This window comes from Furipterus horrens, unplaced genomic scaffold (assembly GCF_987537825.1).
Source record: "Furipterus horrens unplaced genomic scaffold, mFurHor1.1.pri manual_scaffold_13, whole genome shotgun sequence".
Classification (NCBI taxonomy): Eukaryota; Metazoa; Chordata; class Mammalia; order Chiroptera; family Furipteridae; genus Furipterus; species Furipterus horrens.
The window spans coordinates 44633686-44647887 of record NW_028327183.1 but is presented as its reverse complement, the minus strand read 5'-3'; the positions used below and the strand labels follow the sequence as shown (position 1 = coordinate 44647887).

At 41.8% G+C, this 14202-nt stretch overlaps 2 protein-coding genes, 1 long non-coding RNA gene and 1 other non-coding gene across 8 annotated transcripts in view; 2 read left to right on the top strand and 2 right to left on the bottom strand.

Moving 5' to 3' along the window:
* The window catches only part of ELSPBP1 (epididymal sperm binding protein 1), a 223699-nt gene that overhangs the window by 72992 nt on the left and 136505 nt on the right, over positions 1–14202 (top strand). The gene's annotated exons all lie outside the window — the stretch shown is intronic.
* Positions 1–14202, bottom strand: part of LOC149994901 (uncharacterized) — a 25541-nt gene extending 11339 nt beyond the window's left edge. The window contains exons 1-4 of one of the 5 annotated variants that reach the window (XR_016507643.1): positions 13756–14202; positions 13473–13652; positions 10405–10519; positions 7227–7581 (exon numbers count right to left, since the gene is read on the bottom strand). This is a non-coding gene — a long non-coding RNA (uncharacterized LOC149994901). Of the gene's footprint in view, positions 1–7226; positions 7582–10404; positions 10533–11753; positions 11799–13472 lie in introns of those variants that run through there. The other 4 variants (XR_016507641.1, XR_016507642.1, XR_016507640.1 and 1 more) reach the window with 4 other exon arrangements.
* LOC149994903 (uncharacterized) lies at positions 4347–5430 on the top strand. The gene is made up of 4 exons (XM_090260401.1): positions 4347–4862; positions 4964–5018; positions 5096–5208; positions 5318–5430. Exons 1-4 carry the CDS (start codon positions 4753–4755, stop codon positions 5379–5381), a joined length of 342 nt encoding a protein of 113 aa, XP_090116527.1. The 5' UTR covers positions 4347–4752; the 3' UTR covers positions 5382–5430.
* Positions 8988–9122, bottom strand: LOC149994902 (small nucleolar RNA SNORA42/SNORA80 family). The gene has a single exon (XR_016507933.1). It is a non-coding gene; the product is annotated as a small nucleolar RNA SNORA42/SNORA80 family (small nucleolar RNA).

Sequence of the window (14202 nt, the reverse complement as noted above, 5' to 3'; positions counted from 1 at the left end):
TCTTCAACTCAAAATGGATGATGTTGATTTGATGTATTACCAATCACTCTTTCTACCACTGATTTCTTTCCTTGGCTGAAATGAGGAGAGATATAGAATCTCCACCTTCATAGTTATGTCATCCTGGCAAAAAGGACATGGCTAAAAGATGGAAGTGTGATCCTGTCAATTTATTATTTTACTTAGCAGCTTTCTTCTCCAGTGTGTAAAAAGCATGGTGTAAATAGGTTCAGTTAAAACACTGCAAACTAAATCCTGCATCAGGCCTCTCTAAAGCATGTCGTATTTACAGTCACCTGTTCCTGGAGCTTGCCTGTGTGCCTTTTCTTCAATTACACAACGGTTTATTTTCCCAACAGGCAGGAGCTAACATTAAAAGTGATATAATTAGCTGACAGTCTTGACTACCCTACTAACCCAACCTAATACCTTGTTTACATTTTCAATGGTCATGGCAGCCCCCCACCATAACCTAGCCACAGCATGCCCATTTCTACTTTTGTTTCTGCCTTTGTCCATCTAAAATTCCCTTATTTTGCTCCGCCTGTGCTCCAAGTTCTATGAATCTCCCAAAGGCAGCTCAAGTTCCTATTTCAGCCCTGCTAGTCCTACTTCTTCTGTGAGATTTATCACTCTTCTGGGGCGTGGGCAGTAGTGAGCCATTCCCCTCCCCTGAGAACTTAAAAATATGGTAAGTTTTTATAAGGTGGCTCCCCAAGAGAGAAATACCAAGTCAAACACATCATACAGCAGAACAGAGATGGGTACGGACCAGTTGGCGTCCTGGTCTACCAGACCTGAGTAAAACCTGGCTGGATGTGTAACTGCTAATGGCTATCTGCGGAAGGTCGGTCAGCAGTAAAGGCAGAGAAAAGGTGAGGGAGAGTCTGACATGGGCACTGCCCACCCTAGCAGTGCCTAAGAGTAGACATGGCAGCTCAGGCAGCAGATGTGCAGAGTCCGGCCCACTAGCCAGGCTGTGCCTGTTGGGGAGACGCATGGACGCAGCTCATTCAGTCTTTTCTTTGGAACACAGGATTCAGCTGATTCCTAGTGTTCTAATTCTGGTCTCCCCAAACAGCCTTCTGACTGTGCTTCTGTGTGCCACGTGGCCTAGCTCCACAGAGCGTATTTCCCTGATCGTGTAGACACAGATGTTGTCTGCGGAGCACATGTAATTCTCTTGGTCAGGCCATAATCTTGGCATTCCGATTTTTTATTAGCACTGCAGTACTGACAAGGTGAGACTACCCCGATCGGAAGAAGTGAGCCCTCTTTTGGTGAAGAGTCTGATTTCTGAGCCTAGGAGCTGGGGACTAGCATGGGGGCAGCTTGCCAAGGCCTCTGGGAAGAAGTCACTGGCCATTGCCCAGACAATACCCTCTACATCTCCAGGGGGCATATGGCCTTTTGTTTTTTTGGAATTTCTGTAAACTCCTATAATGCATTTAATTTCTATGTAGTTTAATCTCACATTTGTGTTTGATTATGTGGTTTAATTATTTCCTCTCCCCACTGAGGTGATAAGCTTTTTGAGGATGGTTTGCCTGACTCTTCTGTCTGCTTAAAGACAACAACACTGAGGAATAACTGAAATTTTGAAATTCAATGAAAACCACTGAAGGGATGAAGATATTTAATATCAAAGGACTTCCATAAATCAACAGGAAGGAAACAAACAATCAAAGGGAGAAGAGGGCAAGGGCTGTGAGGAGCAGGATGTGTGTTGACAGTCTGTCACCCTGTCTGCCAATCATCTCATGGCTTATGCGTTTCGTTAGGGAGCCCTTTACCTCATGGCATGAAAGTAGTCTCTGATATTGTCTTTTAGTCCTTTTTATAATATTTCTTTTATTCATAATTTAAAAAAAAATCTGTCTAGTATTGGTTTTGTTTTTAGTGTGGTTGACTGTTTTCCCCCATGAAGATGTAATCGTTTTAAAATCTTTTATTGAATGACTCATTCTTTCTTTCCTGATCTAAAAGACTCTCTTTGGACTCTAGTCTGTTGATCTAGTGATCTTTTTTTTTGTACCAGTAGCAGTATCACTATGTAACTCCACTTTCTTTATAACACATTTTGATGTCTGGTAAGGTAAGCTCCTGCTTTTTTATCTTCTTTTTCATACATTTTGTAGCTATTCCTGCATATTTTCTTTACCAAATACCAGCTGGCCAGGTTTTGTTTAAAAACTCTCCTGGAATTTGAATAGATTGCATTACATTGGTAGGTCCATTTGAAGAGAATGGACATCTCTACAACATTCTAGGAACACAGTATCTTCACGTCGTGTATTCTTCCTAATGTCCTTCAGAAGAGTTTTAATGTTTTGATCACATAGGTCTTACACATTTTTTGTTAAGTCTGTTTTTAGGTACTTGGTGCATTTTTATTGATATTATAAGTGGGATCTTTCTTTCATTTTTAATTAGTCTTTTCTAGTACGTGGGAAAATGCTTGAGGTTTGCGTATTGATCATTTGATTTTGGATTTACTTACTGAATTATCATCTTACTTGACATTAAAATTTTAGTCGACGCTCTTGCAGTTTTAGATTTGGCATCATCTCCTATGCACATGCGTTTTGTCTCTTTCCAGTACTTCACTTTTCTTATTAAATTGAGTAGGACCTCCTCAACAATGATGAATAGTAGCAGTAATAACAGGCATCCTACTCTTGTTCTTGACCTTAAAACAAAGCCGCTGTGTTGTTTCTGGGAGACATTTTTCTTTTATTTTCCTACTTCTAAGAGCTTTCATTAGGGATTACCCGCTGAATGTTATCCAAAGCAGCCAATGAAACACACTGCCAGCTCCCTGCAAGACCCTAACTTAAGGCCTATGGAAGGAGAGTCAAAGGATATTCAACAAATCCATGTCCTCAAGAAAGTTATCACCTTACTTAGAAGGGAACAAAGAAAGATTTAGAGACTGTGGTCACTGTGATGAATAACTGTGATGTTGTTGTCTTCCTAAAACAGATTTGTTGCAGAAGAACATCTGAGGACAATAAGGAAGGAAAGCCACGGTAAATATTAGTCTGACAGTTTTTAAAGTAGGGTTTTAAAACTAGAGGAGCTTCTTCCTGGAAGTGGCCTGAGGTGACCTCTGAAAATGGTTCACTACTCATTTGACCCAGAAAACCCCACACAATCATGCAAATCAAGAGTTTTAAATATTCATGTTCACATTGAGAACACTTGGGAAACTGCCAGGCCATCAAGGGTATGTGTCTCTGAAAAGCCACCAAGCAGCTAAAGGATGTTACTTTACAGAAGCAATGTGTGCCATTCTGTTTACAATAGTGGAGTTGGTAGGTGTGCCCAGGCCAAAGATTGGGGCTGGGTGCAGTCTGGTGCCCCCCAAAAGTGCTGCGTTTTTGCTGCACATGCTTAAAATGCAGAGTAGTGCGAACTTAAGGGCTGAGGTGCAGACTCTGGGCGTTGAGCACACCCAGGTGAGCAAAGCTCCCAAGATGCATCACAGAGCTTACGGCGTTAACCCACACACGGCTCTCAGGCCTGCCGCACTGAGACGCTCCTCCCTGAAAAAGAGCAGATTGGTCCTGAACCAGAAGAGGAGGTTGCACAGAAAAGAAAAGATAAAAAAATGCCGGAAGAAACTGAAGAAACAAAAACTTGGGAGTAAATTTATCATAAAATAAATGCTAAGAAAAGGTAAAAGGAAAGAAAGAAAGAACTAGAGGAGAACTTAGAACTCTACCTCAGTCTCATTTTACACTGAGGAAACCACTAAGTTTGGAAAGAACACTTGTTAACTCTGATGCTTTGCCGGGACTTTGCAAAATGAGCTCCGTAGCCAAAGCTGATAGAGCGTGACCGGCACAGGTGCATCTGCTGTCACTGGTCCTTTAAGGAAACAGGGAGCAAAGGGGGAGGTCTTGGTTGTACCTGTTCCTGCTGGTGGTGGGAGCTCTGGGGAAGGGACAGGGAAAGCCACGTGGCCTTAGGGTGAAGGCGCTGGTCTCCTTCAAGGCTGACGAAAGGCAGACTGTGTGAGTCCTTCCTGTAAGGTGGCAGGAAACTTCCCTTCCCGTCCTCCTGGTTTTCAGGCCCCTACTCTCTCTCTTGCCTTCATCCCAACCTCATAGAGTTTTAACTGGGAGAGACCTTACACAGTAGTTTGTCTTTTCCTTTAATAAGAAGGAAACAGAGAAGAGGTCACAGTGCTAGTGAGTGTCAGAAAGAAGATGGTGCCTTTCCAGCTGGGGACTCTCCATTGATGACCCCGTGCTTGGGCTGTGAGCTACGCTTTACGTCAGAGCTCAGTACGCACGTCCCGCACAGACATAAGTCGTTTCTAAAACAGACTCATTATGCACTCTGATATTTTTCTATTCTGTTTCAGTCAAAAAGAATATTTTGTATTCTAGTGCTGGTTGTGACTTCTAAGCTGATTTCACAACTCACTCAGCAGTGACAGCCTGCAGTACGGAAGTCAGCAAGCTAGCTAACTTAGCTAACTTTGCTATTTGCACTCAGGCATTTAGTTGTGTGGTTTAACTTACAGGATAAAGCAGTAGAAAGTTAAAAGCACCTTCTTACCCGCACCCTCACCCCCAGCAAAGGGTACATGTGGGATTAAGTCTGAATGGGACGGATGTGAAATGCTTCTGGAGAGAGTAAACTGCTTCTGCCTAACATGGCAGTGCATTTTTCCCCCGAAACATTTCAGGGCACTTGGCCAAGGGCCAAGAAAGTGAGTGGGGCTGAAAACCCTGCCTGTACTCCATGCCAAGCCGCACACAGAGGTCACCCCAGAGACATGGCAGGGACATTTTAAACAGACACAGAGAACCCCTGGAAGCCCAGTCTCCAAGGAATCATTTCCAAGGTCCCAGGTCTGTAGTGATTTAGCCTGTGAGTGTGGACCCAGGTACCCATTTAGTCCTAATAAGGCCAGGGATAAATCACTAATTGTTGGTATGCGTTTTCCTCCAAGGGGCTTTTCCTCAGGACTGCTGCGTAAGGCCCGATCGGCGGAAAGCAAGATGGAGGTAAATGGCAGGAGGATCAAGCACTGTGGCGGGACAAAGCGGGTGACAGAATTCACGTTTCCCTGTCTGTTTTCTAGGAGGGCGGTTTCTGGAGCCGGCTGAGGGGTGCATATGGCCCTTTTGAGAAAGAGGAGGCACAGAAGCTGCATGCCAAGGGTTCCTCTGCTGGGGAGGAGCTTTCAGACAACATGTAAATGACTGGGAACTATTTAGAATTTCTGTCTAAAAGGGGGAAATAATGAATAGTTTCCTTGTCCCTTTCAAGAGGAAAAGCTTTGACCTTCTTCTTCCCTCCCCAGGGAGACGGAGGAAGCCTCCAGCTCTGCAGCCTTGGATTCAGTTGCAATAGAAAGTGAAACCTGATACTCCTGCCAGAGTGAACCAGTCACCAATAAATTTTTTTCTCTTAAAATGTGTACATTCGTAACCACCTCTAGCCATGAGGGAAGGAATTAAAATGTAAATAGATAAATAGATATATACACAAATAGCACGAGCCATAAGCAAGAAAAGCAAGGCTGAAGCAGGACTCCTGGGGTAGCCAGCACTTCCTCAAGCAGCAGTGTGGTCAAACAACGGTGAAGAGGGGCTCCTCTCCCCCGTGACCCCCAATACTGTCAGTCCCCGAGAACTGGAAAACACATCCTTCTCCAGGGCTGTGGGTTATTAAGTCAAATAACAATTCATCTTGGTGCTCTGGCCCCTGGCTCACCAAGTGCCAGTTATGTACAACATCCTTGACCCCATTGGGGCCCCCCATCATCAGGTCTTAGGGCTGTCAGAATATTTGGAGCCCTGAGCCTGCCTTCACGGTGGGGCCTGTCTTCTCCCTTAAACTTACGCGCAAATGTGTGCCCTGTCTTGGTGTAGCGGGTTCTCCACCCTTACCACTTAGTTATTTTGTTTTTAACTTTTTAATTTAAAAAATTCCCAGCTGTTGCCTAGGCAGCAGGGAGATGCTGGAGAGACAGAGCAAAGAAGAACGCGTGAGAGCAGTAATCTCTTCAAGGTTCTTGTACCTTCACCGTGTTAAGGAATATGACGGTGGTCCTTATTCGAAGAAAACAGGTTAAAAATCGTAAAGATAAAATACAAAGCTATGGGGGTGAAGAGGAGCCCCCCCCCCAAAAAGTGACAGACCTCAGCTGATGCCCCCCTCGCCCCTTTCTTACACACACACACACACACACACAGATCTCTAGTGCAGAAATCCTCTCCCACGAGCTGCTGTGTGCTGCGCTGCCCGCCTTCCACACGTTCACCTATGTGCACAAGCAGCACCCACCTCAGACCCTCCGACCACGTGGCTCTGCCTTGCCCTGGAGGTCTGATGCACCAGAAACACCCATTCCTGCTCCTCCTGTCCTCAAAGATTTGTTCGACTCCCAGAGTGTCACACCTGAAGCCCATCCACAGCTTAAGGTTTGGAGTCACGGGGAAGCAGCTCTAGAGAAGGCACCACTTAAGAATTTAATGTGTGCTGTTTCTTCCTTATCTTGGAAGGAAACATCTCTTCCCAGGCTGTGGACTTGAATTAAAATAAACTTCGCACTTCCATAAGAAACATTACCCTTAGTCTTCATAAGCAACAGCGGTGTTCCCGCAAGAGTAGGGAGCTGCACTCCTTTAAAGATGCATTAAAATCAGTGTTCCAAACCACTGACTTAATCTGTACAATACTATTGGTTAAGAAGGTATGAAAATGTTCAGCATATTTTTAAAAGCTTTCCAACAAAAATTTGGTTCTTTCAAATGTGTGATTTAGAAGTAAATCCTTAGCTCTTGAAAATGACTAAGCCCTAGAGTTTCAGAGTCGGACTCTGCCTACCCCTCTCATACGTGTGCATACACTGTGTTACAGTAACACAAATTACTTTCTCTTCAACAAATAACCTTTGCACTTAAAACACTCCAACAAACTGGTAGAGGTTTCTAGGCTACTGAACATCAAAGTAAGAGTAAACCATCTTTTTCTATATTCAATTTAGACAATTCCACTTGGAAATTATGGTCTTCATGAAGCCTGCAAAACTAAGTCCATTCACAAAGATGTAAACTGTACTTCACATGGATCAAACTGTCAATTACATATACAATTTACAGGGCAAATCGTATTTTAAAAAAACCTCTTTCGGAACAAATGCGAAAAAAAGCCTTTCAGGCACTTTGACGTTTTTGCACAAAACACCTTTGATAATAGAAAATAATAATAGAAAATGAATTTGATTAATGTCATTTTATGACTTACAACGAAAAATCAATTTGCTACAGAAACATACTATATTCCAACAATTAGATGATGTACTTGGATTAAAATATGAGTTCTTTGGGGAACCACACAAAAAAGGAAACCACGTTGGTATTTTACCTGTGGGCTGCAACAGTGAAGCAGGTGGGCGAGGCTGTAAGCCCCACAGGTTTTCCATACTGCTCCGGTCCTTTAGGTCCAACAAACGTATTAAAATGATGGGATCAAGGTCTAATAAACCAGTGGTAGCAGCGGAGCATACATGTGCTCTTCTCGATATTCTGCTACTGGCACCCACATAGCCCTGGTTATTGCCTGTAAGAGAAAGACAGAAAATGCATGCTACATACTTGCACAAACTTAAGTAGGCTTAACAGACAAAGCAAACACGGATCTTCTCCAGGTCTTTGGACAGCAAACTGTATAAAAGACCTGGAGACTTTTCCAGCTTGTTCTATCACCTATACTGAACTAAGCTTTAAACCAAGGAAACCACCTGACTTTTCTCTAGTGCCTCCTACAATGCCTAGCAAATAGTAAGTATGAAAATATTGGTTAAAATTGACCTTTATTAAAGCAACTTAAATATACTCTAAAGAAACACAACATTTAAAATGTTACCCAAAGAAAAGTCTTAAAAGTAGGCATTGTAACAATAACATAAAATAATTGAGTTCTGACTATTGATTTATGAGTGTTTCAAAGAAATGCGACAGGAAGCAACTTAAGAGAAAAGTTTGATTATTCAGAAGATTCAGGCTAAATACTGACATGTTTTTCATCTACAGTCACATCCTCATGATGTCCCCTTTTCCTACTTCTTCCTCTTCTAAGAATAATTGTTCCATTACCAATTTTTCTTCCCAGCCTCAGTACCCACCAGAACTCCTGTTAAAACTGGCCAAAAAAATCTCCTTCCACCACAAAACTCTTTCTTAACACTTCCTTTTTAGGGAGTTGTCAAATCAGGCTGCATATCAATCAGTTGGAGGAGTTTTTTAAATTAGAGATTCCTGGGCTCCACATCAGATGTATTGAATGAAAATACTGGAGTGAGATCCAGGACCTTTTTTTCCAAAAACCTGCTCAGGTGACTCTGAGTAGTAAGTAAGTAAGGTCAGACCTGATACCTGGGTCTTTAAATGTAGGAGTTGTCTGTGTTAAATGAACCCCCAGTACAGAAAGGAGCGCCACCAGTCCCCTGTTCCTCAGTACCTTCCAGGCCGTTATTCTCACCGACGAGCAAAAACTCCTTTCCTTTGTGCTTTAAGCCCTCTCTGCGCCCTCACTCCCGTGTCCCCATCCTCTCTACCCACTATGCTGTTCACCCACGGGCATCAAAGGCTTTAGCATCTGTTTCAGTCTCCCTCTCTCGGAGCTAAAGCTGCCATCATTGTGGGGTGTGGGGTGTGGGTGTGTGTCTGAGACCAATGTACACAGCCTAATGAGTGCTCCCCAAGAACTGGCACCACAGAACCTCCCCCACACCTCAAATTGCTCGTTAACCTTCCTCCCCAAGGTAATCTCTGAGTTCAATACCATAGGTTATTTTTGCCTGTTTTTGAAATTTATATAAACGTAAAGTAAGGTATGGATGTGCTCTTATATCCGGCTTCTTTGTTTAACATTATGTTTATAAGATTCATCTATCTTTCTATGCAGCATCCTAGGCTATGACTATATCCAGTTTCTTTTTAATTTTTTACTCTTTTCATTTCTCACACTGCACAACCTCCCTCGGTGTTCACGGCCCACAGATACGGAGGCTGGGCAGCGGTTCGAGGCTGCGATGTGCTCTGGCCTGGGTGCACTGAGAGGCCCACAGAGACGGGCCCACCATGAATCCATTACCAGGCAATATATCCAATTTCTTTATTCTGCGGGGAGAGAGTTTGGGCTGCTAAGAGCTTTGGGCTATAAAGAGTGAAGCTACTGAAACTTAAAAGCAGATAACTGCTCTTGAAGCACACGAAGAAAATATCAAACATCTCATAACAAAGCAAATGGATCAGTTACAGGCTCCTCCCTTCCTGCGCCAGGCCAGATTAATCCTGCTAAAATGTCGCACTGATCTACTTGATTTTTTTCTTCTTCTTAAGATTTTACTTATTTATTTTTAGAGAGAGGGGAAGGGAGGGAGAACGAGAGGGAGACAAACATCAATGTGTGGCTGCCTCTTGCACGTCCCCAACTGGGGACCCGGCCTGCAACGCAGGCATGTGCCCTGACTGGGAATCGAACTGGTGACCCTTTGGTTCGCAGGCTGGTACTCAATCCACTGAGCCATAGCAGCCAGGGCAAAAAGAATACTTAAATAAAACAATATATTCGTATGTTCGTAAAACCATTTCTTGGACCATCTCCCTCACAACCTGCTGCCTTTTGCTAACGGGGGATCTATGACAGTGCAAAACTCCCCAATTTATTCTCATCCTTCTCCTACCAGGCCCCACGTACACATACAGTTAGTAAACTCTATATAAATAGAGGGGCTTTAAACAGCACATTTAACGGGAACATCCCCGAAAGCACGTGCTTACTCACACCTTCCTCCGTCACCTATTAGCCGCCCCTGGCACTTCCAACCTTCCGCCCCACCTCACTTTCCATTGGCAGAAAGGAATGTTCCTACATAATTTAGTCCAACGCTGTAAAACGAAAATTAATTACCTGATGCTCCCCAGGGTTCAATTCACCAACGGTGTGCACTGAAGACAGTAACTGTCAGGTTCCCACCACGCTGAGTCCCCTAAACTCAGGACAGCCCCGGGGGTGGGGGGGACACAGACGCACGAGAGAAGCGCAGGGACGCACTGCAGCAGCGCGGCCACACAACGGTACGCAGCGAGGCACGTGTTTGTACCTGCAATGCCCAATTCACGCCTTTAAAATGTGGCCAGTGGAACGAAAGAACTGACTTTTTTTTGTTTTAGTTAAGTTTACACAGCCACATGTGACTGGGGACTACTGAACAGTAGAGAATTACAGGTTCAGAGAGGGTGAGCGTGAAGAACAAGATAACTGGATTTTTCTACAAAATTACAAACAGCAGTAAATATCCAAAATCTAATCACAAAGCTAAACAGGCCAAGAAGACAAGGAAACACTAAACCACCAAAATACATATTTTCTGCTTACCTCTTTAAGATTACTGATTTGTTGGACATAGCGAGTTTGTGCAGCCTCCAGTGGAGTAATACACCAATGCTGGTCCCAGCATCTTTGAAAGAAAGTTGGTGAACGAACCTGTAACCTTAAAAGAATAGCTGCACATGAAAAATAAAACAGTAAAATATATCAACCAAGCCTTGAATCTATAACTACAAATTCTAAAATTTTGCATTGTAAGGCCAAAGTTAAAAATGAACTCAGAGCTCCTCATATTCGCCATTTATACTATAGTTCATAAATCATAATAAAATTACGTTCTGAAGTCATCTTTAAGTCAGCCGTCTAAACTTAAACTGTAGTTTTCTAAAGACTTAACATTACCCATCATGGTTAACTTATTAAAGCCTATTTATTACAATAACCAGGCAGAAATTCAATGTTGATCACCAGTCGGGAAGAACAGGACCAACTACGCAGGAGGGAGGAAGCTAACGCTCCCTTTCCCTTTTCTTAACTAGGTCAGACCCGAGCAAAACAGGTGCTGTGTTTTCGGCCCTGCTCTTTTCCCCTCCTTCCTGCATCTCACATTCCCACATTCCCTGCTCCTCAGGAAAAAGATCAATTACAAGGTCAGCCACCCAGGACTGCTTTACAGTCTCCAAAAGAGTCTCGTGTTTTCAATAACCTATAATCCCGACCCCTCCGGACAGCAGCTTAAAAATCAAAACTCTCCATATATCACAATATGGTATATGTCAGCTATAGTTAAGGGGAAAAAAAGTATCTATATTAAAGTCTATGAATGGATAAGTGACAGGAGTTATCAGTAGTTTTTTAAAAAATGAATACTTATTAAAGCAAAAGCAAACAATAAACAAAAAAAAAAACTTTCTTACACAGCCAAACATGACTCCACTGACAGTGAAAAAAAATTACAGTAACGTATAGAGGTTTCTAAAGAGTCATAAAAGGCAAGACTAATTTGCAAGTCTCTAAATCCTAGTCCCAGTCTTGCCAGCCTTATGTTAGCTACCATTCCACTTTTCTTCCTAGTGTAAGGATCTACTGACCTTCTAGCAGTTATCTGCGGCAGGTATCCGCTTTTCGTAAGGACACTCCTGCCTCAGAGGGCAGGAGGGATTTACTCAACCACCATCCTGAGTGCACACCGCCCAGACAGTATACACTAACAGGACATTAGTAAGACTTTCTCAAGAGCAGTATCTTTGAATGACTAATCAAACCATGGTCAACCTTGCACATTTTTAGTATTTCTGCCATTAAAACAAAAGCAAGCACAAGATAAAATTCTTTAACGTTCTTTTTTAATAAAATAGATATATCTTTATATATAGTTACAGAAAAGCCTTAAGTACCTTTCTAGTATGTACATATAAAACTCCATCAGAATCTTGAACAATCTGTCATTAAATAAATATTATGAATAACAAGGTCATTAAAAGCTTCCCCTTCATGATCCCGCAGCAATTTATTGACACTGCTATGACCGCACTACCTTATAGAATAATATTGTTTTTATCTGCCCATTTTCATCTTGAGGTTCCTGAGGACAAAAACCATATCTTCCTCTCTCTTAATATTAGCTTAATGCCAGGCACAGACTCAGTAAATGTTGCTAAATAAGGGACAATTAAACACCACAACAGGAATCTGTTTCTGTACTAAGTATGAGAAAAGTTGTTATAATCAGGGATGGCCTGAATAAAAAACTAGAGGTAGGATAAACTGCATTAAAAAGGAAACTCACAGATTCCCACCAAAAAGATTCAACATTACTAATACTCCAATAAAGAGAGAACTAAGGGTATAAAACAGCTCTTTCGTAGGTTGGTAAGATTGATGTGAAAAGGCAACAAAGTGTTTATTTTGTTGAATTATGTTTTTAAAATACAAAAATAATTAAAAGGTTTTAAAATGGAACTAAACTAATCCCCCAAAGCGGACAAAAACATGCTTTTTTCCTACATTAAAAACGCAATGATCTCCTTCTCCACTTCTTTACTCTCCCAGAGAACTTCCGAAGAACACAGAATAGTAAAGGTTGATACAACAGCAGCTCACCCAGCATGCTCAAGAACAAAGCTCAGAATAGGTGACATTTAAGAGTTTATCAAATCACTCCAAGGAAAAAGGATTTCAAAATTGTTTTGAAGAACACTTTCTGTACTGTTAAAACACTCTGAAACCTCTCAGTTCAAAACACATTTGAATCTTTTCTTTTAATCCTCACCTGAGGACATGTTTTCAGTGCTTTTAGAGAGAGAGGAAGGAAAAGAGAAACACTGATGTGAGAGAGAAACATCGACTGGTTGCCTCCCATACACACCCGGACCGGGGATCGAACCTGCAACCGAGGCATGTGCCCTGACCGTGAATCGAATCTGCAACCCTTCGGGTTAGTTACCGGGATGACACACCAACCAACTGAGCCACACTGGCCAGGGATGAATCGACCTTTTAAATATTTAAGCCCTCATTTTTATCATCATTTTTTATCATCAAATTAAAACACCTTGTAATGATGACCGAAACTTCTGACGTGTAGTTTATTCCAACGATGGGATTTTTGTGATTTGAGAGTTTGTCTTGTCTTTTCTTGAAAATAACACACCAACTCTTTCACTTTGTTTTGTCAGTTTTTGTCTCTATTCCCTTACTTTTAATTTATTATCTAGAAGGATCTGAAAATCATTTTGTAAAATTAACCTTGTAAAACCAGTCAGTCACCCAAATATGAACAATGTCAAGTGAAAAAAACAAGTATGTGATTTTCACTATTCTTTGACTTTCAAATAGTGAGGCTGCAAGAAGTTTAAAAGATAAATTGGAACTTACTGTACTTATTAGAAGTACTTTCTTTTTTATGGAATTACTAACTAGATGTCAAACACATTTCTGACTGACTTACTTAACTGCACAGGACTCCTGAAATGAAATGGTTCAGAACATAGTATGGTTATGGTTAGTATGCATTTCAATATTCATCTTTGTTAAAGGTATAAACTTTAAAATAAACTTCTGGTAGGTGACATTATTTCCTCCTGACAAAAGCCACAGGATCAAATCTTTCCTACCTTAAAATGACTGGATCATTTTGTCGATTCAAATATCCTTCATTTGCAAGTAAGTCCAAACGAAAAAGGCTATTATAGCCCCAGAATTCTCCAACCTCAAAGTCAGATGCAGGCTCTCGAAGGATGTTTTTCATAGGATCACTGCAGGACTAATGAACCGTTTCTACACGATATTCATATCTCAAATTGAAGAAGAGAGCATGAATATAGTTGGTAAACCAGAATAAAAGCCAGATTCATTAAGTAGTTACCTGAGAAGAAACTTATCAATATATACAATTACATTTCTTCCATCAGAATTGTATTATTTACAAAGACAGCAGCATTGTGAATGGCTGGCACCGGGTCCTTCCCTCCTCTCAATGTTCGTCAACATAGCAGGTATAAAACGTCTCCTCGATAAATGAAAAATTTTGCATAAAACAGTACTTCCAAAGTTACTTTGTTTTGTTTTAGCAAAGCTATATATTATTTCATATAGTCATTACTTATATTTCCTCACATGTAAAAATTGTGCCATTTCCTTTGAGATTTATCACCATGCAATTTCAAAATGAATGAATTTTGAAGCCCTGGCTGGTGTGGCTCAGCGGATTGACTATTAGCCTGCAAACTGAAAGGTTGCTGGCTCAGTTCCTGGCTGGGGCACGTGCCTGGACACACCGATGGCAGATACACTTCTTACAACTCTAGCAAAATATGCTAAGTTTTCCATGGGGATTTTCACATC

Coding starts and splice junctions, on each gene's coding strand:
- LOC149994903 (XM_090260401.1), top strand. CDS start 4,753: ATGCCAAGCCGCACACAGAGGTCACCCCAGAGACATGGCAGGGACATT. Junction 4,863..4,963: donor AATCATTTCCAAGGTCCCAG/GTCTGTAGTGAT, acceptor TTTTCCTCCAAG/GGGCTTTTCCTCAGGACTGC. Junction 5,209..5,317: donor GAGGAGCTTTCAGACAACAT/GTAAATGACTGG, acceptor TTCCCTCCCCAG/GGAGACGGAGGAAGCCTCCA.